Source organism: Mauremys mutica, chromosome 2 (assembly GCF_020497125.1).
Source record: "Mauremys mutica isolate MM-2020 ecotype Southern chromosome 2, ASM2049712v1, whole genome shotgun sequence".
NCBI lineage: Eukaryota > Metazoa > Chordata > Testudines > Geoemydidae > Mauremys > Mauremys mutica.
The window spans coordinates 147290281-147313597 of NC_059073.1; the positions used below are offsets into that span (position 1 = coordinate 147290281).

Genomic DNA, 23317 nt, shown 5'->3' on the forward strand with positions numbered 1-23317 from the left:
ATCGGGTAGTGGCTAGGGCATTATCCAGAGACTCAGGTTCAATTCCTGCCTCAGATTCCCTGTATGACTTGGTCGGTCACTGAATTTCTCTGTGCCTTGGTCCCCATCTGTAGCTTAACCTAGCCCTGGTCCTTCGCTTTCATGTGGCACTGCTGCTGATCCCTGTCAAACCCCTTCACCCCTCTGCAGTTTTTTTGTAGCTGTCCATGTTTCTACGGCTGGTCCAGAGCTGTGCCTGCACAGCCTCTTTTCCCCGTGGGCCCAGGAGATTCAATACCTCCTGCCTGCTCCAGGAAGGAGTGTGTCTAGAGCGTGTAACTGGCATGGTCAGTCAGACAGCTGCACACAACAAGGGGGAGCTGCTAGGTGTGCTCACCAAGCCAAGCAGTCATGGGAAAGCATTTTGAAAATAGGTCGGGTGTTTTAATGGCGGTGTGGCTCCCGGTTTCCGTGACTCCTGGGGAGTGAAGTTCACCATTGTGTCTAGAGCGGTCACTTGTCAGGCATTGCGGGATAGCTGCTGGAGGACTGTAGGCACAGTGTCTACACTTGCACTGTTTCAGCCTCTGTAGGTTGACCATGGTTCAACACCATTTGAGGAGGTGGCTTTACTGCATCTCTGTAACACAGTGCTTACATTGTTGGGAGTCAAATCTGAATGTAGACACTTGCATAAATAGGTCGATGCAAGGTGGCATACATCGGTATAACTTTAGAGGGGAAGTCGGTAGGTATTTAAGTTTTCATGTCTGAAGATGCTGACCATCCTAATTGTCCAGTGTGATCTGCCCCATGAGTCCCTAGGCCATACAGATGTAGCATGGGCTTTTCAGTGTTGGGTACGTGTCTTTTCATGCCAGGGTACTGGTGATGTTCTAGGGGCACTTTGAGCTTACAGATATCTTTACTTCAGTTACTGGGAGGACCTTGCATTCTTCACACTGAATTTTCAAAATACAGATTTTCTCACGCTGTTTATTTCCTTTCTTGCATTTTTCTTGCGTGGCCAGTGCAAATCAATGGAATCTGTTCCACTTCTATTTATCATCAGCTTCCCTTTAGACACTGTTGCCCTAATGTTTGTGCTGTAAATGCTTTTGGGCATCTATATTGTTTAAAAGCTGTTTCCAGTGAAATTTAAAAGACATGAGGAAACTCATGTTGGTCTTACATTTTGTTAAAACCTTATTTTTTTCACAATCTTAATTCTGATCACTTAGAATTGTGTGCCCCTTTCAAGTGATAAATTAGTTGGAATATGCTTCCCACGCAGTAAACCTGCCCTGGAAAAATCACCCAGTGATAAATATGGAACATGGTGCTGGAAGTCAGATCCCAGGAGCTGATGTAAAGAAGCTTTTAATTCTAAAGATGACTGGCTTGCTGCCTTTCTCTTTCAGTACGTATTGAAGCCCACTTTCACCAAGCAGCAAATCACCAATTTGGACAAACAAGCCAAACTTTCGCGGGCATATGATGGCACCACTTACCTGCCTGGCATTGTGGGACTGAACAACATCAAGGCCAATGACTATGCCAATGCAGTACTCCAGGTACAATAGTGGTAGTCATGCAATCTCTGGGGAGAAGCGTAAAGAGTGGGCAAACTGTGTGCATTCTCTCCTGCCCCCAGAGGTTCTGCCTTTCAGACCCACCCTCCCTCGGGATGAGTGGAATGATGTGGCCACGTTTCTTGGCTCAAGATGGACTGCTGATTGCATGCTGGGATTTGTAGTCTCTTTGGCCTGCGCCTCTGTGCTCAAGATGAGTGACTGCAGCTTGCTCCATTGTAAGCCGGTTGAACTCTTTCTCTAGGTTGGGCAAAAACTGGGTCTCTTAGATTTAAAACCGTTGTTTAGTTAATTGCTGGGGAATTCCCACATGCAAAGTTAACTTAAGTCTCAGTGTGTGACTGGAGAGCGTTGTACCCATGTGTCTGCTGGTATGGGGCCATGCTTTTACAATAATTGCAAGGGGCTTTTCTTCCCTTTTTAATTTAACTGTATCATCACAGATACTGAAATTAATAAATTATTCCTGCAACAAAATATGGCAAAAAAGATCAGCAACATCCTATTTATTTGTTCTCCAAAGTTACCATTGATCTAGATCCCTGTATATAGAGCCAGAATATTAACTTATCTTGCATGAGAATTTGAATCTCTGCAGATTTTCTCTGCCCCTTATCCTCGTGTCCTGTGGGGGAGTACAAGGGAATCCTTCACCTGCATCATATTTCCACAGGAAGCACAATCAGTTTATCAGCTTGTACTTAATTAGTCTACATTTGCTTGGAATCAAATCAGGCTGGAGGTTGGGAGAGCTCTGAACCTGCTGCCTGCCAGTGGGAGTATTGGGCTGAGTGATCGCTTTGCCACTGACCTTTGAATGTCTGTGCCCAGGCCCTGTCTAACGTCCCACCTCTGCGGAACTACTTCCTGGAGGAGGAGAACTACAAGAACATCAAGCGCCCACCGGGGGACATCATGTTCCTGCTCGTTCAGAGGTTTGGAGAGCTGATGAGGAAGCTGTGGAACCCCCGAAATTTCAAGGCTCATGTCTCTCCCCATGAAATGCTGCAGGCTGTGGTCCTGTGCAGTAAGAAGACCTTCCAAATTACCAAGCAAGGTGAGACCAAGGGGAGATCTTTAGCAGGCTCTTTTCCTTCACTGTGCAGCAGAGCCCTAAAACATGGTGGCCTGGAGCATCAGTTTGCACACTGGGAGGGTGGGTTGCACTGGGAAGGGGATTTCATGCATTATCTGCAGTGTGACACTGCAGAGGGGAAAGCGGAGATCATGCTCACGCTAGTCTGAGGTCCTGGGTGGTCTGTGTGTGTGTCTGGGTCATGGTGAGAACAATGCTAGATCAACGGGCCTGCGATGGACGAGAGACCCAAGTTCTTGCAAAACTGCAGGGCTGAAAATGAATGCTTTTTACCACTTGCAATCCGCTTTTCCTGCCTTGTATAAAGCATTCGTTCCTAGCCCTCAAGGTCTGTGAAGCAATGGACTTTAAGTCACATTTTGATTTTCAATTTGGATTTCCTCTGCTTGGATTCTAACGTGATTCTCTTCTGAGTGTGAAATTGACATTTTGTGCCATCTGAATGCTGAGAGTAGCCACCTCTGTGACACTCCCAGCCCCAACTGCGCCAGGGTATTTACGTGTACTGCAATAGCACCTAAGTCATGGACCAGTCCTCCTCCATCTGAGGTGCTGTGGAGACATAGAACAAAAAGATGGTCCCTGCCCACAAAGGCCTTACAAATAAGTATGGGACAGGAGACAGCAGGTGGGTACAGGCAGACAGGGAAGCATGAGGAAACTGTGAGATAATACAGACCAGCATGATAGGCCATGGTCAGGGCACACCAGGTTCCTTATGGAGCAGCAGTAGGAGGTTGAACCAGCAGAGAATTAAATGCTTTTCATTGTGATTGCCATCATGAGGTGCCAGATGACAGGCTGGGGGTGAGGGGGAGGAGTTTAACTCACTGGCTCTGTGTAAACTCCTTCAGTGTTGGTTTCCTCTCTTGCTTTATTGCCCTGACTCATTTTCCTCAATGTCTCCCTGTCTTCAGGTGATGGCGTTGACTTCCTCTCCTGGTTTCTAAATGCCTTGCACTCTGCTCTTGGCGGGACAAAGAAGAAGAAAAAGAGTAAGTTGGGGAAATGATGGTGTTTCTGTGGCTGCTGCTTGTTTAACGGATGTTAATTCATGTTTGGCCTAACGTGTACTGATGTGGAGTCTCTGGAGAATTAGGTATCCACCAAGTTAACCATTTTAGTTTGCTTGTTAAAAAGGAAAAAAGAAAAATAAATCTCTCCCTCCCCCACTCCCGTAATTCCATCCTAAGATACTTGGTTTGTTTCAGAGGCAAGTGAGTTTCCTGTGCACTCCCAATGCTTGTTTCAAACAGCAGCCACAATGTAAAAGGAGAGGAGATATTGTCATATATTCACAAGTTAATTGGAATATTTACAATTGTAAAGAGTCCGAAATGAGCCAGGTTTTCAAAAATAAGAAGACAACTTTGAAGTAACTAAATCCAGACAATAAAAATCACATCTGTGGTAACTAAGTGGGGTTTCTAGCACATCCTCTTCCCTCAGGCTTTGTATTCAATACCCCCCCCCCCCCGCACCAGCCCACACAAAACTCCTACCAGAACAAAGACTTCCTCAGCTTGACCCTTTGTCTCATCTCTCCAGGTTAGGATTCCTCCCACTTCAGATGGAGCTGCTGAGCTCTTAACCCTAGTTAAATCACCTTTTCCCCATACAGAGTCCAACTGCAGGTGCTGGTTTCTTTACTTCAGAGTCCTAAAGTAATCTTGGTGATTTCAGCAGTGCAGCCAGTGGATCATCCATGGCACCTGTCTGTTAGCCACACGCTCCCTCAGCATTCTGTTCCCTAAATGTTCAGTACAGTTGTAACAGTCAAGGCAAGAAACCCATGACAAGAAAACCATGTCCAGCAATCCGTTTCCTGTGCAGCTCTTGTACATGTCACATGTTCCTCTGAACATGCTGTTTCTGAATGTGCTGGGCACAGGAGGTTCCTGTCTTGGGAACTTGCACTGCCCCAGCAACTGGGATGCTCCACAAATGGCTTTCACACCAGAGCCTTCTCTTCAGAGCTCTACTTGGTCACTGGTAACAGTTCTTTGCTCTGTCTGTCTGTGTGTGTGTGTGTGTGTGTGTGTGTGTGTTTTCACAGCCATTGTGACCGACGTGTTCCAAGGCTCCATGCGGATCTTTACCAAAAAGCTTCCACACCCTGACCTGGTGAGTTCACTTGGCCCCGACCTCTCTGGGTTTCTGCCCATCCTTCACACTTGGAACGTCCAGGAGCAGCGGATCCCATGGTTGCATTGGGGGATGGGGGGAGTGCCACACGTGCACACCCCAGCGGGCCTGTTGCAGTACAGTTCCTGGGTGTTACTGCTTGTGACTGGGGTCCCAGTGTGGGCCAGCTATGGCCACTCAATTAGGGTGAACTGCAAAGAATGGGGCAGACAATCCCCATAAAGCTGGTGGATATTCCAATACTTAGATTCACAAAGCCAGCATAAAACAGCTTCTTTATTACCTTACTGGTTACTCAGCAGTCCAAACAACATAGTTCCCTTAAAGTGATCCAGCCTCAGGCCTCAATCCAGGTACTCACATCAAATATGATGAAAATTTCTTCAAATCTTATTTCATCCATATAAAAGAAAAGGTTCTACCAATCCCAAAGGATCGGACACATTGCCTCCCAGGTTATTCAGTGTTTCAGATCTTACCCAAATACACGCTACAGCCAATTCTTATTAACTAAACTAAAATTTATTAAAAACCAAAAGAGTATGGTTAAAAGATCAATATGCATACAGACATGAGTTCAGTTCACTGAGGTGCAGATTCATAGCGGAGATGGTGAGCTTTGTAGTTGCAAAGAGTTTTAAGAAATAGTTCATAGGTCATAGTCCAATGTCCAAATATCGTATTCAGGGTGTACCAGCATAACTGGGACCTCAGTCTTGCAACTCAAACTTCCCCTGATGAAGCCTAAGCAGCTCTGAGATGACAGAATCAGGACCCAAGGATCTTTTATACTATTTCATGTCTTTTGACAGGTTGGAGTTCTTCCACCATTCACAGATTATTTGCTATACATCTCAGAGAGAGATGAATACTGAGCTATCCCGTGTTTACAATTTATTTAAATGCTAGGATGTTCTTTTGATCTCTGAATTATCAGAATACAGCATAGACAGGGAATGTTGGTTACATACTCATACATATGTAAATACACAAACATTCTCTCCCCACATGTCTTTAGAGGGTTATTTATTTTGCAGGATGTTTAACCCTTTCTAGACATGCGTCACACTACTATAGGAAATTCTAGTGGAGGCCGCAGATGCACTTAAAGGAGCTACAGTGAAAGCAGATCACCTCCCCCAACCCTGTTATCCTTGTGTCTGCATTGCCCATTGCAGAACCAGTGAAAGAGATGTCAAGCAATGAAGGCTTGCTATCCAAGACTGTCATAATACAGGATCAGGGCAGACCTATCAAGTCTGCGACCCTTTCCTCGTGCCACCACAGGTCTACTGGGATGGGAGCATAGGTGACTGAAGTTGCTTAGAGGCTCTAGAGAGGCAGGGTGGGTGAGGTCATATCTTCCATGGGCCAACTTCTGCTGGTGAAAGAGACGAGCTTTTGAGCTTACACAGAGCTCTTAGGGTACTTAGTGTCACAGCTAAATACAAGGTGGAACTGGTTGTTTAGCATAAGGAGTAACACGTAAGAGACCATTCAAGGTGAAATGGTCAGTCATAGGACAAAAAAGGGGGGTTAGTGGGTGTACAAGGGTTAACCGGGGCTCGATCCTCTCCGGGGCGGCGGGGATCCACACCGGCTCACTACACACAGTCGTTTGGGGGAATTAATCTGTCCGTGGGGGTCTCCCTCGGCAGCCCTTGCGGTAACTGAAATAAACACCATAAGCCCAGGCCCTGCGTCAGGGCGGGGCAGTGCAGAGTCAGAGCTCAGGCCTTCAGGCAGGGCTGAGCAGTGGCAGTACAAGCAATAGGAAGCCCAGGCCTGGGTCTGGGCGGGGCAACAATAAGTCAGGGGCTCAGGCCCAGAGGCAATAACAATAGGCCCACGCCTCCTCAGGCCTGGGAGAGGGGGAGATGGCCACCCCCGAGTTGGGTGGCAGGGGGCCACAGGCCCTCCCACTCCACTGCATCCCAGCCCGGGGCCCTAGCAGCGGCAGAAGACCCGCTGCTGTGTCAGTGGGGATCCTGGCCACAACACACTGATATGGGCTCTGGCAGTGCTGCAGCCAGACTAGGGTTGGCTGCTCCCGGGCTACTTCCAAACTCCCCCTCGGGTAGTACTTGGGTCAGGGTGTTGTCCTCTGGGGGTCCAGCACCATAGGTTCCTCAGCGAGCAGCAGGCCTGGCAACTCCTCCGGGTAGCGGGCACAGGGCAGGCCTGGCAATTCCTCTGGGTAGTGGGCGCAGGGCAGGCCCAGCCAGTCCTGGCGGCCACCTTGGGCTGCGGGGTTTTCCCAGTCGTGGGCTAGGCTGGAGGCGTTTGGCCTCTCCAGCAGCTGGGGCCTTACTGACCTCTGAGGGCCGGCCTTTATACATCTGGGTCGCCGCCTGATCCTCTGAGGTGCGGGCTCAGAGCTCCCTAGCTCCGCCCACTCCAGCCTCCGGATGGGCTCTTCCCTCTCCAGGGTGGCGGTGAGCCACACTGCCTCACTACAGTGGGTTATATAGATTGTTGTAATTAGCCAGAAATCCAGTGTCTTTATGAAGTCCATGATTTTTAGTATCTAGCAAAGTTATGAACGCTCCCCGGCTCGTTGTTTGAAGGTGCTGTGCAGGTTTCCTTTTGAGGATGGGGACTGGGAGGTCAGATAGGGAGTGATTGCTTTGTGAAAAGTGTTTGCTCGTGAGTGATAGTGTTTTTGTCTTTTATCATTTTTCTGTGTGAGTTCACTGGAGAGCACAGTGATTTCACTGTTTTCACTCACACTGTCGGGGCATTTAGTGCACTGGCTGAGGACGCCACATGTTGTGACAGGCATGTGTAGGACTCATGGATCTTGAGTGGTGTGTTGTGGGGAGTATTGATCGTCGTAGCAGTGGAGATATGTCTGCAGGTTTTGCATCTGTTGTTCTAGCAGGGTCTGGTGCTGCTTTGCGTTCGTGGGGCCTGGTCTGTGGGGAGCTTGTTTCTGATGATGACCTTGGCAAGGTTGGGGGGTTGTTTGAAGGCCAGCATGGTGATCTTGTATATATTGTGTGTAAGACTATGTTGTTGAAGTTGATGCTGGGAGCTTTCCAGAGAGAGTTTAATGTACGGGTGGTGGTGGTGGAAATTTGAGGGCCCTTGAAGAGGCTGGCATACTGGAGAGCCGTCCTAGTACCCATGGCTGTTCCCATTGTCTTTGGACAAAGTGTTGCTGATGTAAAGTTGTTATGGGTGAGGGTGAAAGGGATGAGTTGTCCATTGTAGATACTGGAGGCAGGCCGTGATGCTATCATTGGGAGCAATGTTGGTGTATAAGGAGGTGACATCCATGGTGGCAAGGGTGGTATTCTGAGGGCAGTGGTTAGTGTTGCAGAGTTCCTGGAGGAAGTTGGTTGTGTCCAGGAGGAAGCAGGCCCTTTGCGTGTTGAGTGGTTTGAGGATGGTTTCTGTGAGTACTGATATCCCTTCAGTTAGAGTGCTGTGGCCAGATACGATGGGTCTGCCCGGGTCCCTTTGTTTGTGTGTATCTTGGGAAGCAGGTAGAAGGTCCCTCGGGCGGGTTCGAGGGTGATGAGCTTGAAGAGTTTCTCTTGGAGTTGTTTGGGGAAGGATTTGGTAGGATCCTTCAGTTCCTGACTGAACTGTGGTGTGGGGTCTTCTTTGAGTTCTTCTTTGAGCGGGTGGTGGAGAGTTGCTTGTCCTCATTAACATAGTTGTCATGGTGGAGGACTGTGATGGCACTCCCTTTGTCTGCTGGTCTGATCACTATCTGGAGGTTGGGTTTCAGAGACTATAGCGGGTGGAGTGATAGTTGAGCAATAGTGGTGGATGTGATGTTTAAGGATTTCACAGTAAACTTCCTGAAGCAATCAATGTAATGATCAAGTGTGTGGTTTCATCTGTTCTGGGGTGTCCAGTCAGATGATTATTTTGTGTATGACGGTCAGTGGGGGCCTAGTAATTGGGGGTGGGGGTGGAAGAATTCTTTGAGATGGAGTCAGCAAAAGAATTCTTCTAGCTCTCCATGTGTTAGTATGCTGTCAGGTTCCATGGTGGGGACAAGTTCAGTCCCTTGGAGAGTACAGATAATTCAGCTCCAGTTAGGGGTAGTCTTGATAAATTGATGATGTTGGGGGTGTCACGTAGTGTCCACTTAGGTCTTGGTTCTATGGTTTCTCCAAGAGGTGGTGTTCTGTGGGTTGTGGAATTGTGGTTGGTTCCACTTTTAGTTTTGGATGGCTGTCCTTGGGGTTTTTGATAGTTGTTTTGGGTTTCTTGCATAATCTCTAGGTTCCTGATTTTTTTTCTTTCCAGTATGTGGGAGAATGTGGTGAATTCCTGGTTTGAGGTAGCCCCTTCTGGAGTACGTAAGGTGCCAGAGATAGTTCCCCAGTTTTTCTGAAGTCCTTCTGCAGAGTTGGTCAGCATATTTGGAGTTGTACGTAGGGGCCAGAGGGTAATAGATGGTGAGTCCTCTGGGAATGATTTGCTCAGCTATTAAGTTTTGTTTCCTTTTTCTTCATCTTGTGGACTTTCTGTTTCCATTTGGGGGGCACTATACAGTATTGCCACTAGATGGTGCCAAAACTTAATGCATCTGTCCTAAACTAGCCTCACATTCAGTATTGTCCATTTAAGAGTACAGGAGGCATTTTCACTCCTCAATGATGCTGGAAACTTTTACATTACAAATATGGTGAGTTCTATTCATCATGGGGTGACATTATTATTTATTTGTATTGCAGTGGCTTTCAGAGGCCCCCAGCTGAGATCAGGCCCCCATTGTGCTGGGTACCTCACAGACAAATAGTAAGACAGTCCCTGCTCCTTAAAAGCTTGCAGTCTAAATAGATGAGAGATGCAGTTTTTATCTCTGAAGTGCTACAAACCATGAGGTTCCAGTCAGTTCTGACCCATGCATCCCCTTAAAAAGCCACCAGGGAGACTGATTGTACAACAGGCCAACTTCTCAGGGGAAACATTGGGTCACCAAAACTAAAAGCTGCGGTTATAGATCTACACAGCAAGCTGTGTAGCCTGCAGGAGTCACTGCAGGGCTGCTGGAGTGGGAGGGGCATAGGCCCTTCTGAGACACAATGTCACTCGTCAATTCGAAGAGACCATGAGCTCTCTTTGGCAGCTGGCCTTGGCTTGGTGCCTCTGTAGATGAACTCTGTGTTGCGATTTCTGGTGTCTCAGTTTCAGATCATAGGTTTCCTTACGCTGGGAAAGTAGCAACAGCTGCAAACACTGTAGAAAAACAGTTCACAAATGGAGCTGGCTGATGTGAGATGAACACTTGATGCTGTGCAGCAGACCTGGTTTTATGGTGGGGCTGGTGGTGCAAAGATGTCCCAGTCCCTCACCTGCTGCAGAGCTAGGCGTCAAAGCTGGAGTTATTCTAGCGAAATTGGTGCAGTTCCAAAGCTCCCCCTCACCAAGGCCTTCATCCTACCAGGAAAGTCATGCAGGCAAAGCCCTGTGGGTTTCCTTAAGATCAGGGCCAATGTCCTCATACAGTGTAGCAGGGTTAGTCTTTTCTTAGTAGCTGCTGAAGATTGCAATGGAAGGTGATGCAGGTTGGGGCTGGGATGACAGTGGATCCTTAGAGGGAACTTGCACTATGGCTAGCTCTAGGCAGTGCACACTGTATTAACTCTGGGCCCCATCTCCCAAAATGTGTGGGTTAGGTCCGTCCGTCCCGTGGTGCTTTGCTGTGCTAACCCAGATGGTTGTGTCCCCACCTCTCCTCAGCCAGCAGAGGAGAAGGAACAGCTGCTGCAAAATGATGAGTACCAGGAGACAATGGTGGAATCCACCTTCATGTACCTGACCCTCGACCTCCCCACTGCCCCGCTGTACAAGGACGAGAAGGAGCAGCTGATCATCCCCCAGGTGCCGCTCTTCAACATCCTTGCCAAGTTCAATGGCATCACTGAGAAGGTAACTCCGCCCCTTCCCTGACTCTCCTGCCCTGCGGCCCTCCTGCCTCTAGAGGCACACTTCCCTGCCACCTGTCCCTGTTAGACTCTCCTGCTCTGCAGCGCTGCTTGTGTTTGGGGGGCAGTCTCAAGTCTGCTAAGGCAGCGTTGTTGGTGCTGGCAGGGCAGAGCGGGGGCTGGTGTGCTCTCCTATCCGTGTGGGTGCCTCTGCCCTGGCCATGCGTGGGTCTCTGGTTGCTGAGGGTTGTGTGTCTCTGTCCTTGCTCCAGGAGTATAAAACCTACAAGGAGAATTTCCTCAAGCGCTTCCAGCTGACGAAGCTGCCTCCCTACCTCATCTTCTGCATCAAGAGGTTCACCAAGAACAACTTCTTTGTGGAGAAGAACCCCACCATCGTCAACTTCCCCATCACGTGGGTACCGCCTGGACCCGGCTGGGGGGCTGCAGCTCCGGCTGTGCTTTCTAGGGAAAGCCCCTTGCACTCGCTCTGAGAATAGGGTTTGTCTGCAGTGGATGAGACCCAATGCAGCCCGTCTCCAAGTGGCATTAGATGAGCGTAGGTGCCTGAATGGTGCTGCCAGGAGCTGGTGCAGATTGCACCCTTGTGGGATATATTGGTTGGGTGCTCCCTGTTCCTCTAAGGATTCCCTCCAGGCGTTGGTTGGCAGCTAGGCCCGTTTGACTAGAAACACACTACTTACATGCGACAAAGAGTCCTGTGGCACCTTATAGACTAACAGACGTCGTCTGGCGAAGTGGGTATTCACCCATGAAAGCTCATGCTCCAATACGTCTGTTAGTCTATAAGGTGCCACAGGACTGTTGCTTTTTACAGATCCAGACTAATATGGCCACCCCTCTGATACTTGACTACTTACATGGACACTCAACCCCAGTAAACAGCCCAGTTTAGCAGACACTCCCCCTGTACAGACCATGCAGTCCTGTGCTGATACAAAGCACTGGGTTGTGATGGAAGTAGGGGCTTGTGAGTAAACATAAGACTGGGACTCCGGAAACCTGAGATCAGTTCCTGGCTCTGCCACAAACTCCCTGTGTGACTCTGGGCAAATCTCTGCCTCGCTGTGCCTCAGTTTCCTCATCTGTAAAATGGGGGTGATCCTTCTCTGCCTCCTAGGGGTCTGGTGAGGATGACCTCAGCACTCTGTGAGGTGCTCGGGGGGGACTGTAGATACAGACACCAATGGAGCTCAGCCTTGTGAGGTCTCGCTTGGGCCCTCTGTGGCTGCAGTGCCACGTGCAGTCGGCTGCTCTGCACCTGGAGCTTGTAGGCCGGCATGTTGTGTGTCAATGTGGAGATGACCTTATACAGCCCCCAGGGTGGAGCCCCCTGTTTGAATGGGTGCTAGGGCAGGGTGGCACAACACATCTGGTTATGACTAACGGGGAACGTGACATTTAGTCGTCTTTCTCTTTTGCTTTGAGTATTAAAAATGATCTGTGCAGCTTCCAACTGAACTGTGCAGACTGTCTTGGCGAGAGCATGTCCTCCCTCCTTGATCTAGTGCAGTGCCGGGTTGTCTTCTGTGGTGCTTGTGATCCAGCCTTGCATGGCAATAGATGAGACAGCTCAGCCATAATAGCGGGGTGCCTTGTTCTGATTTACATGCGTGTGGGGCTGACGCTTGGTGACTGCAATCGCAGCTAGCTAAGGAGCTGGCCCCCGGGGCATCAACATGCAACGTACAGGGGCACACTGGAACTCCCTGCCTTTTCAGGGCCTAGTGCAGCTTGCCCCTTGTGCTCACAATGCTGCTGTTCCTCCTGCTGCAGGAACGTGGATCTCCGGGAGTACCTGTCCGAGGAGGTGCAGGCCGTGCACAAGAACACCACCTACGACCTCATCGCCAACATCGTGCATGATGGGAAACCCACCGAGGGCTCCTACAGAATTCACGTGCTGCATCATGTGCGTGACCGAAGGGGTGGGGTTCAGTGTCTGCCGGCAGCTTGGGGGCTGGAGCAGCATGCACGGCACCCCTCGTCCCTGCTAGCCCAGTGGCTTGCAGTGTTCCCTTGGGGCGTGACCGCTCTAGTCTCTAGGGATTTAGCCCATGCAGAGGATTGCTGACGCTAGCTCGCTGCCTAAGGCTGATCCCTTGCAGCTGCTCTAGCAGGGAGCTGAGGAGCCCTCCCCAGTTCATTCTCCAGCCTGCACAGCAGCCAAGGGCAGCACTTGGGGCTTGTCCAAGCAGCTCTGCTCCCTGAATAGCCCCACAAGTGAGCTCAGGTAGCAGCTGGCCGTAACCTGCTCCCCCAGTCCAGACGCATCCTGATGAGATGTGCTGGGAAAGCAGTGCGCCCGCTGCTGGGCTTCTGTGCTCATCGCTTTGTGCCCATGTGGATGATTGCTCGGGGAGCTGGGGATGAACTTCCTAGTGCGTGCATGCTTTGCTCTGTTGCATGGCGTGGCCAGACAGTGGCTCAAAGCAACAGGCTGGGCAGAGTGAATGTCTGGAGCCTGGTGTGTCAGAACTAGCGCCACGGTAAGACCTGCTGTCATAACTCTCCTCACCCTTTTGCAATGGCTTTTGGCAGGGCACGGGCAAGTGGTATGAGCTGCAAGACTTACAGGTGACCGATATCCTGCCCCAGATGATAACGCTCTCAGAGGCCTATATCCAGGTGAGTGCACTGCTGTCTATTCCACCGTATGGGGCAACTCGTTCTACCTGCTCAGGTGATCTCTCCTGATGGCGTAGGGCCGTACAAGCTTTGCCTGGCTTTTCGGCTGTCCCAGGTCTCTTCACAACATGGCAGATGTGAGTTGCTGTTGCAGAGCTATTTAAAGAAAACTTGCTTGTGCTGCAGCTGCTCTAGCATCATCTCCTCTAGCACAGGCTGAGCACCTCGGGGAAGGAAGTGGTGGTCCCTGTGCGGGGAAAGAGGGCTGTATGTGTGATGAGTCATTCAGCGCATACGGTAAGTGCTGACCCAGTGGTGCAATGATGGGACATGTGGGAGGCGTTGCTGTCACATCAGTGCTGGTGGCCATGTTCCTGTGGCTCTAGTGCACATACCCATGATACAGACAGTGCTGTTGCACTCTGGGATGCAGCAGCAGCCCACAGGCTCTGGTCAGCAAGTCAGTAATAACTTCATGTGATAAATGATGTTGTAGAACAAACGTGTGGGGGTGATTAACTTCTCAGGCTGGCAGTGTTTTGAGTCCTTGCTCACAGAGGGGCCTACAGCAGCCTTGTGTGTCCTGAGGCACGGAGTGGCAATGGGAAGGGCAGCCTGTATTTAGAAAGTGGAGCTCAAAGTAATACTTAGCGCTTCTCATCTGTACTGCTCAAAGGGTGGATGGATTGCCCAGTGGTCAGGTCACTAGCCTGGGGCCAAGGAGAGCCAGGTTCAATTCCTGGCTCTGTCACAAACTCACAAGAATGGCCAGGCTGGGTCAGACCCATGGTCCATCTAGCCCAGTGTCCTGTCCTCTGACAATGGCCGGTGCCAGGTGCTTCAGAGGGAATGAACAGAACAGGGCAATTATTGAATGATCCATTCCCATCATCCAGTCCCAGCTTCCGGCAGTCAAAGGCTTAGGGACTCCCAGAGCATGGAGTTGTGTCTCTGACCATCTTGGCTAATAGCCGTTGATGGACCTGTTACCCATGAACTTAACTAGTTCTCTTTTGAACCCAGTTATATTTCTTTTGGCCTTCACAACATCTCCTGGTAACAAGTTCCACAGGCTGACTGCGTTGTGTGAGGAAGTACTTCCATTCTTTGTTTTAAATTTGTGCCTTTTAATTTCTTTGAGTGACCCCTGGTTCTGGTGTTATGTGAAGGGGTGAATAACACTTCCCTATTCACACTCTTCACACCATTCATCATTTCATAGACCTCTATCACAGCCCCCCTTAGTCGTTTCTTCTAAACTGAACAGTCCCAGTCTTTCATCTCTGCTCGTATGGAAGCTGTTCCTTACCCCTCATTGTTTTTCATAGATTCATAGATTGTAGGACTGGAAGGGACCTCGAGAGGTCATCGAGTCCAGTCCCCTGCCCTCATGGCAGGACCAAATACTGTCTAGACCATCCCTGATAGACATTTCTCTAACTACTCTTAAATATCTCCAGAGATAGAGATTCCATAACCTCCCTAGGCAGTTTATTCCAGTGTTTAACCACCCTGACAGTTAGGAACTTTTTCCTAATGTCCAACCTCAACCTCCCTTGCTGCAGTTTAAGCCCATTGCTTCTTGTTCTATCCTTAGAGGCTAAGGTGAACAAGTTTTCTCCCTTCTCCTTATGACACCCTTTTAGTTACCTGAAAACTGCTATCACGTCCCCTCTCAGTCTTCTCTTTTCCAAACTAAACAAACCCAATTCTTTCAGCCTTCCTTCATAGGTCATGTTCTCTGGACCTTTAATCATCTTGTTGCTCTTCTCTGGACTCTCTCCAACTTCTCCACATCTTTCTTGAAATGCGGTGCCCAGAACTGGACACAATACTCCAGCTGAGGCCTAACCAGTGCAGAGTAGAGCAGAAGAATGACTTCTCATGTCTTGCTCACAACACGCCTGTTAATGCATCCCAGAATCACGTTTGCTTTTTTTGCAACAGCATCACACTGTTGACTCATATTTAGCTGTTGGTCCACTATAACCCCTAGATCCCTTTCTGCCGTACTCCTTCCTAGACAGCCTCTTCCCATTCTGTATGTGTGAAACTGATCTTTCCTTCCTAAGTGGAGCACTTTGCATTTGTCTTTGTTAAACTTCATCCTGTTTACCTCAGACCATTTCTCCAATTTGTCCAGATCATTTTGAATTATGACCCTATCCTGCAAAGCAGTTGCAATCCCTCCCAGTTTGGTATCATCTGCAAACTTAATAAGTGTACTTTCTATGCCAATATCTAAGTCGTTGATGAAGATATTGAACAGAGCCGGTCCCAAAACAGACCCCTGCGGAATCTCACCTGTTATACCTTTCCAGCAGGATTGGGAACCATTAACAACTACTCTCTGAGTACAGTTATCCAGCCAGTTATGCACCCACCTTATAGTAGCCCCATCTAAGTTGTATTTGCCTAGTTTATCAATAAGAATATTATGCAAGACCGTATCAAATGCCTTACTAAAATCTAGGTATACGACATCCATCGCTTCTCCCTTATCCACAAGACTCATTATCCTATCAAAGAAAGCTATCAGATTAGTTTGACATGATTTGTTCTTTACAAATCCATGCTGGCTATTCCCTATCACCTTACCACCTTCCAAGTGTTTGCAGATTATTTCCTTAATTACTTGCTCCATTATCTTCCCTGGCTCAGAAGTTAAGCTAACTGGTCTGTAGTTTCCTGGGTTGTTTTTATTTCCCTTTTTATAGATGGGCACTATGTTTGCCCTTTTCCAGTCTTCTGGAATCTCTCCTGTCTCCCATGATGTTCCAAAGATAATAGCTAGAGGCTCAGATACTTCCTCTGTTCGCTCCTTGAGTATTCTAGGATGCATTTCATCAGGCCCTGGTGACTTGCAGGTATCTAACTTTTCTAAGTGATTTTTAACTTGTTCTTTTTTTATTTTCTCTTCTAAACCTACCCCCTTCCCATTAGCATTCACTATGTTAGCCATTCCTTCAGACTTCTCGGTGAAGACCGAAACAAAGCAGTCATTGAGCATCTCTGCCATTTCCAAGTTTCCTGTTACTGTATCCCCTCCTCACTGAGCAGTGGGCCTACCCTGTCCTTGGTCTTCCTCTTGCTTCTAATGTATTGATAAAAAGTTGTCTTGTTTTTTTATTTATTTTTTTATTCCCGTAGCCAGTTTGAGCTCATTTTGTGCCTTTGCCTTTCTAATCTTGCCCCTGCATTCCTGTGTTGTTTGCCTATATTCATCCTTAGTAATCTGTCCTCGTTTCCATTTTTTATACAACTCCTTTTTATTTTTTTAGATCATTTTTTGTTGCCCTTCACTGTGTGTTTTCTAATTCCAATATCCCATTTTTGAGGTGAAGCAACCAGAACTGCACGCAGTGTTCAAGGTGTGGACGCACCATGGCTGAATATAGTGACATTATAATGTTTTCTTTCTTATTATCTATCTCTTTCCTAATGGTTCCTAATGTGCTCTTAGGTTTTTTGACTGCTGCTGCACACTGAGCAGATGTTTTCAGAGAACTGCCCATCATGATGCCAAGATCTTTTTTTTTTTTTTTTTTTTTAAGTGGTAACAGCTAATTTAGACCCTGTTATTTTGTTTGTATAGTTGGGTTTATGTTTTCCAATGTGCATTACGTTGCATTTATCAACATTGAATTTCATCTGCCATTTTGTCGCCCGGTCACCCAGTTTTGTGAGATTCTTTTGTAGCTCTTTACAGTCACCTTTGGACTTAACAATCTTGAGCAAATTGCCTGCAAATTTTGCCATCTCACTGTTCACCCCCTTTTCCTGATCACTTATGAATATGTTGAACAGCACAGGTCCCAGTACAGATACCTGGGGAACCCTGCAATTTACCTTGCTTCATTGTGAAAACTGACCGTTATTTCCTGTCTTTTAACCAGTTACTGACCCATGAGAGGACCTTCCTGCTTATCTCATGACTGCTTACTTTGTTTAAGAGCCTTTGGTGAGGGACCTTGTGTGACGAAGTGGGACTGTTCTTAATGTTTCCTCTGAATACTGTGTGGGTGCCTCAGTTTCCCCTATGCATTTCTTAAGTTTCCAGTGTGCATAAATGGCTGACACTCTGTATCCTGGCAACAAATGGCTAGGGCCCTTCCCCCCTGCAAGGGAATAGCTAAAGCTGAACAAAGAGATCAGGTGACCTCCTGGCCCGGGAAAGAGACAAAGGCCAGAAAGGAGGGGCTGGAGGGGGGTTCAGTTTGGGGCTGGCTGGGGACTAGGAGTGAGGGCAGATGAGGTTGCTGGGCCCCAGAATGGACCCTGCTGAGGGGTCCCGTTCTCTGTACCTACAAGCTGTGTTTTAGACCGTGTTCTTGTCATCTAATAAACCTCTGTTTTACTGGCTGGCTGAGAGTCATGTCTGACTGCGAAGTGGGGGGTCCATGCAGGACCCTCTGGCTTCCCCAGGATCCCACCTGGGCAGACTCGCTGTGGGAAGTGCACGGAGGGGCATATGCTGAATGCTCCAAGGTCAGACCCAGGAGGTGAAGCCGTGTGAGCGTCTTGCCCTGGAGACAGTCTGCTTCAAAGGAGAGGAGGCTCCCCAAAGTCCTGACTGGCTTTGTGGGAAGCAGTTCCAGAGCATCGCCCGGGGACTCCGTGACACCTTGTCAAAGGCTTTCTGAAATTCCAGATATACACCCTTGTCCACATGCTTATTGACTCTCTCAAAGAATTTTAAGGAGGAGGGATACCTCGGTGGTTTGAGCATTGGCCTGCTAAACCCAGGGTTGTGAGTTCAGTCCTTGAGGGGGTCACTTAGGGATCTGGGGCAAAAATCAGTACTTGGTCCTGCTAGTGAAGGCAGGGGGCTGGACTTGATGACCTTTCAAGGTCCCTTCCAGTTCTAGGAGATAGGCATATCTCCAATTATTTAAAAAAAAAAAAAATTGGTGAGGCATGATTTCCCTTTACAAAAACCATGTTGCATACTGTGTTTATCTCTTGAGTCTGATAATTCTGTAGTTTACTATAGTTTCAGCCAATTTTCCTGGTACTGAGGTTAGGCTTACTGGGTTGTAACTGCCAGGATCGCCTCTGGAACCTTTTTTAAAAATAGGTGTCACAGGAGCTACCCTCCAGTCCAGAGGCTAATTTAAGCTATAGGTCACAGATCACAGTTAGTAGTTCTGCAATTTCATATTTGAGTTCCTTCAGAACTCTTGGGTGATACCATCTGGTCCTGGTGATTTATTATTGTTTAATTCATCAGTTTGGTCAAAACCTCCTCTACTGACACCTCTTGGACAGTTCCTCAGATTTGTCACTTAAAAAGAATGGCTCGTGTTGGGATCTCCCCGCATATTCTCTGCAGTGAAGACCCATGCAAAGCATTCATTCTGCTTCTCCGCAGTGGCCATGTCTTCCTCGAGTGTTCCTCTAGCACCTCGATTGGCCAGCGGCCCCACTGACTGCTAGGCAGGCTTTCTGCTTTTGATATACTTTAAACATTTCTTGCTGGTAGTTTGTGTCTCCTTAGCTAGTTGCTGTTCAAATTCTTTCTTGGCCTGCCTTCTTATACTTGTACACTTGACTTGCCAGAGTTTATGCTGCTTTTGTATTTTGCTTAGTAGGATTTGACTTTCAATTTTTAAAGTATGCCCTTTTGTCTGCATCTGCCTCTTTTACTCTGCTGTTTAGCCCTGGTGGCGTTATTTTGGTCCTCTTATCGTTTATTTTATTTGAGGGTGTACATTTAGTTTGGCCCTCTATTATGGTGTTTTTAAATAGGCTCCATGCAGCTCGCAGGCATTTCACCCTTGTGACTGTTCCTTTTAATTTCTGTTTAACTAGCTTCCTCGGTTTTGTGTCTTTCCCTTTTTTGAAGTTAAATACTACTGCGATGGGTTTCTTTGGCATTTCCCCCCTACAAGGATGTTAAATTTATGGTCTTTTATTAGCGTGGATTCAGCTACACCTCTGCCCTGATATAACGCTGTCCTCAGGAGTCAAAAAATCTTACTGCGTTATAGGTGAAACTGCATTATATCGAACTTACTTTGATCCGCCGGAGTGCGCAGCGCGCCCCCCCCCCCCCCCCCCCCCCCCCCCCGGAGCGCTGCTTTACTACGTTGTTGTATCCAAATTCATGTTATATCGGGTCGCGTTACATCGGGGTAGATGTGTATATTCACCTCTTGGACTGGATCCTGGGCTCCACTGAGGACTAAATCAGGGTGGGCAAACTTTTTGGCCTGAGGGCCACATCAGGGTTCCAAAACCGTATGGAGGGCCAGTGTAGTGTATTAAATTGCTCCCCATAGGAATGTGCTACTCTATGGCTGCCAGTCGTGGTGCTCTGAGCGGCATGGTAAGGGGCACAGGGCGGCAGTCAGGGGATAGGGAGCGGGGGGTTGGAGGGGGGTGGGGTCCCGGGGGAGCGGTTAGGGGTGGGGGGGGTCCCGGGAGGGGGCAGTCAGGGGACAAGGAGCAGGGGGGATTGGATGGGTCGGGGGTTCTGAGGGGGGAAGTGGGAGGGGGTGGATAGGGGGCCAGGCTGTGTGGGGAGGCATAGCCTTCCTTACCCGGGGTGTATTGTATTAAATTGCTCCCCGTAGGAATGTGCTACTTATGAAGTGCCAGGACTGGCAGCTGTAAGTAGTACACCATAAGTAGCACATTCCTACGGGGAGCAATTTAATACACTACTCCCAGTAGCTCATACAGCTGCGCTGCCTGGCAGGAGCTCACAGCCCTGCTGCCCAGAGCGCTGGAGGCACGGTGAGCTGAGGCTGTAGGGGAGGGGCCAGGGGCCAGCCTCCCAGCCCGGAGCTCAAGGGTCGGGCAGGACGGTCCCGCGGGCCATGTGTGGCCTGCGGGCTGGAGTTTGCCCACCTCTGGACTAAATCAAGAATTAACTCTCCCCTTGTGGGTCCCCGGATTAGCTGCTCCAAAAAGCAGTCATTTATAGTGTTTGGAAATTTTCTCTCTGTATCCTGTCCTGTGGTGACGTGTATCCAGTCAATGCAGGGATGGGGGATTTCAACTATTATTGTGTTTTCTGCCTTTGTAGCCTCTCTAATCTCCCTGAACATTTCCCAGTCATCACCACCATCCTGGCCAGGCGGTCAGTAGTATGTCCCAGCCGTTAAACGCTCAGTGGTTAAGCATGGAATGTCCATAGAGATTGTATGGCACAGTTTGATTAATTTCAGATGTTCGCTTTATTTGCCTCTATGCAGAGCAATTCCCCCACTAGCGCGACCTACTCTGTCGTTCCTGGATATTTGTACCCTGCTTTTACCACTTCCCATTGATTATTCTCATTCCATCAGTTTTCCATGATGCCTATTATAGCGATATCCTCATTCAGGTCAGGCACTTGAGTTCACCCATCTTAGAATTTAGACTTCTAGCATTTGTATAGAAGCACTTGTTCATTTTGTCAATACTCAGCTGCTTGCCTTCATGTATTGTGTTTAAATGGGACTCTTTAATGTGTGACTGTTCCTCACTAGCTCCTGCCTATGCTCTACCAACTCCCTTCCTATCCTCTCTACTAGGATATAGAGCTCTCCCTTCCCAAAGGGGATGAATGTATTGAAGGGGGAAATCCCTGGGCAAGTCATTTGATTTTCTCAGTTCCCCATCTGCAGAGGGGCACTGCCTGGCTTCGTGGCGGTGAGAGGATATGTACCCTCTAGATTGTGAAGAGCTTGGTTACTGTGGTGGTGGGGGCCAGATAAGACTCACAGAGGGGTAAGTGGGGGAGTATCCCCATTTTGCAGAAGGGGAAACGGCGGCACAGAAGTGCCTTGCCCAAGGTCGCTCAGGGTCCGTGTTGATTAGAAGCAGAGCCTAGCTCTCCTGACGGCCAGCCCTGTGCCTTCTCCACTAGGCCACGCTGCCTTCCTGAGCTCTGCTGAGGGCAGGAAAGAAACCCCAAAGTGATGGGTTTCCTTTCTCTTTGCAGATCTGGAAGAGGCGGGATGAGGACGAGACCAACCAGCAGGGGGCGTGAGAGAAGAGCAGAGTGCTACAGATGTTTACCACCATCCTCTCCAGGGAACCGGAGGAGAGACTGGGACGCTGCCCCCCACAGCTGGATGGCGCTTCTCATCCCCGGCCTAGCACAATGCACAGTATGTGCCAGCAGGACTCAGCCCGATCAGCTTCTCCACCAGCCTCCGAGGGGACAGTGGGATGGAGTCTCGAATCACCCAGTGCCCTTCTGCTGGTCTCTGGCTGCACACAGGCCCCAGCAAACCTTGGCCTGTGCCTGTGGCAGAGGAAGCCGGTCCCGCCTGGAAAACTCTTCAGGGAACCCAGGCTGTTCCCCTCATCTCATGTCCCACCGACGTCCCCATTCCAGCTGTACTGCCGTTGGCTGGTTGCTGGAGCAGACCCTGCCCTGGGCACAGTGGCTAGCGAGGCTTGGAGCAGGAACGGCCTCTCTTCTACTTGCCAGCCCTTATGTATATTAAAGGAGTTCAGGCCTGTTTTTTATTTCCCTTGCCTGGCCTCATTGCTTCTGAAATCCCATCTGTTCAGTGCGCCTGCTTCTGTCTCCTCTCAGGCGGGGCCAGGCGGGGTGTGGGATCTCACACCCTGTCAGAGCTGTGGGAAGCCTGCCATTGGCTGTTGGAGTTTGGCAGGACTGTCCCACCTAGCCCAGCTTCTGTTCGAGTGCCCTCCCCCTCAGCTGGGACAGACTCCAGGCACAACTCCTTTCCCCGCTCCAGAGTCTCCCTTTGAGGATGGTGGGAGCTCCCCCAGCTCCCATTTTCCTAAGGAGCCAGCAGGGGCCAGACCCTCCAAGGTATCTGGGTACCAAACTCCTATTGAAATGGATGGGACTTAGGCACCCCAATACCCTTGGGGGGGCTGGGCCTAGCTCCTCTAACTGCTCTCGGCCTCCTCCTGTTGTGCCCCTGCCTCCCCTGGAGAAGGTGCTGGTCAGGGTGTGGGGGCACCCTTCAGAAGGGGAGGAGCGCTCGCCCACCACATCAGAGGAGGTCAGAGTGGAACCACACCACTGGGGTCTCTTTGAGGCGGTCCCACGAGCCTGTTGATGGAAAAGTCAGTCAGCCACTGATGGTGGGAGATAGTAGGTGGAAGCTGGTCACTGTGGCTTCAGCAAGTCAGGGACGTGACAGCGTTGTTTGTGTCAGTGTGAAAACAAGGGCACGTAACCCTTTTGCTGCTGCATGTCGATGACTTTGCAGACAGCAGGCAGGCCGTGGAGGAGCCCTGCGGAGGGTAGTGCACGGATGGAGCGTATTCGCTCAGGAGGCTCCTTCTGACCCCTGCTGCTTTCCCCCTGCCTCTGCTTTGGGTGTGTGGCTCCGGGTTCACAAGGCATGGGAAGAAGGGCAGGCCGAGAGGATGATGGGACGTGTTCCATCCGACCAGGGGCTTGGTGGCAGTAAGTGTTAGAACTGCCCTTCCTTTGTTTAAGCCAGCAATTCCCTCACCCTCTTGGTTACACCTGTTGTGCTATAATCCTCCTCTTGTCCTTGCACTGGTCTAATCGGAGGCGTGGTTTGACACCGGTTTGAAATGGCACTGTGAGGCAGTGTAGCCTAGTGGATGGAGCATTGAGCTGGAACTCGAGACCTGCTGGCCTGCAAGGTGACCTTGGGCAAGTCACTGCCTGTGCCTCAGTTTCCCCATCCTTAAAATGCATTGATGGCACTGACCTCTCTAAAGTGCTCTGATGAAAAGCACTCGATAAGAGCCAGGATTTGACTCTAAGCTACAGGCTGTCCACATGGGCTGGCACAAATGGAACTAAGCTGATGCAAGGCTGTGTCTAGAGAGGCTTTTCAGTCACTATTTACACTGCTAGAGTTAAACGGGTGCAAACCCCTGAGTGTTCCCGCATCACAGCGGCTTATTTCCCGTCACCCTGTGCGCTCCCAGGCGCCTGGAACTAAATCCCAATGAGCCTCTGAAACTGAAGTAAGAGCAGCACTGGTTTAAATTCACACCTTGGCACATCTTCCCCCAGC

At 49.4% G+C, this 23317-nt stretch overlaps 1 protein-coding gene across 1 annotated transcript in view; it reads left to right on the plus strand.

The window, feature by feature from the left end:
• The window catches only part of USP39 (ubiquitin specific peptidase 39), a gene marked incomplete at its 5' end in the record, with an annotated part of 29499 nt that extends 7687 nt beyond the window's left edge, over positions 1-21812 (plus strand). Inside the window, 9 exons of the mRNA XM_045004098.1 lie at positions 1401-1553; positions 2403-2628; positions 3585-3662; positions 4724-4791; positions 10516-10704; positions 10973-11115; positions 12498-12633; positions 13263-13349; positions 21280-21812. Coding sequence (XP_044860033.1) covers positions 1401-1553; positions 2403-2628; positions 3585-3662; positions 4724-4791; positions 10516-10704; positions 10973-11115; positions 12498-12633; positions 13263-13349; positions 21280-21327 — 1128 coding nt within the window. The remainder of the gene's footprint in view (positions 1-1400; positions 1554-2402; positions 2629-3584; positions 3663-4723; positions 4792-10515; positions 10705-10972; positions 11116-12497; positions 12634-13262; positions 13350-21279) is intronic.
• Positions 21813-23317: the final 1505 nt, after the last annotated feature.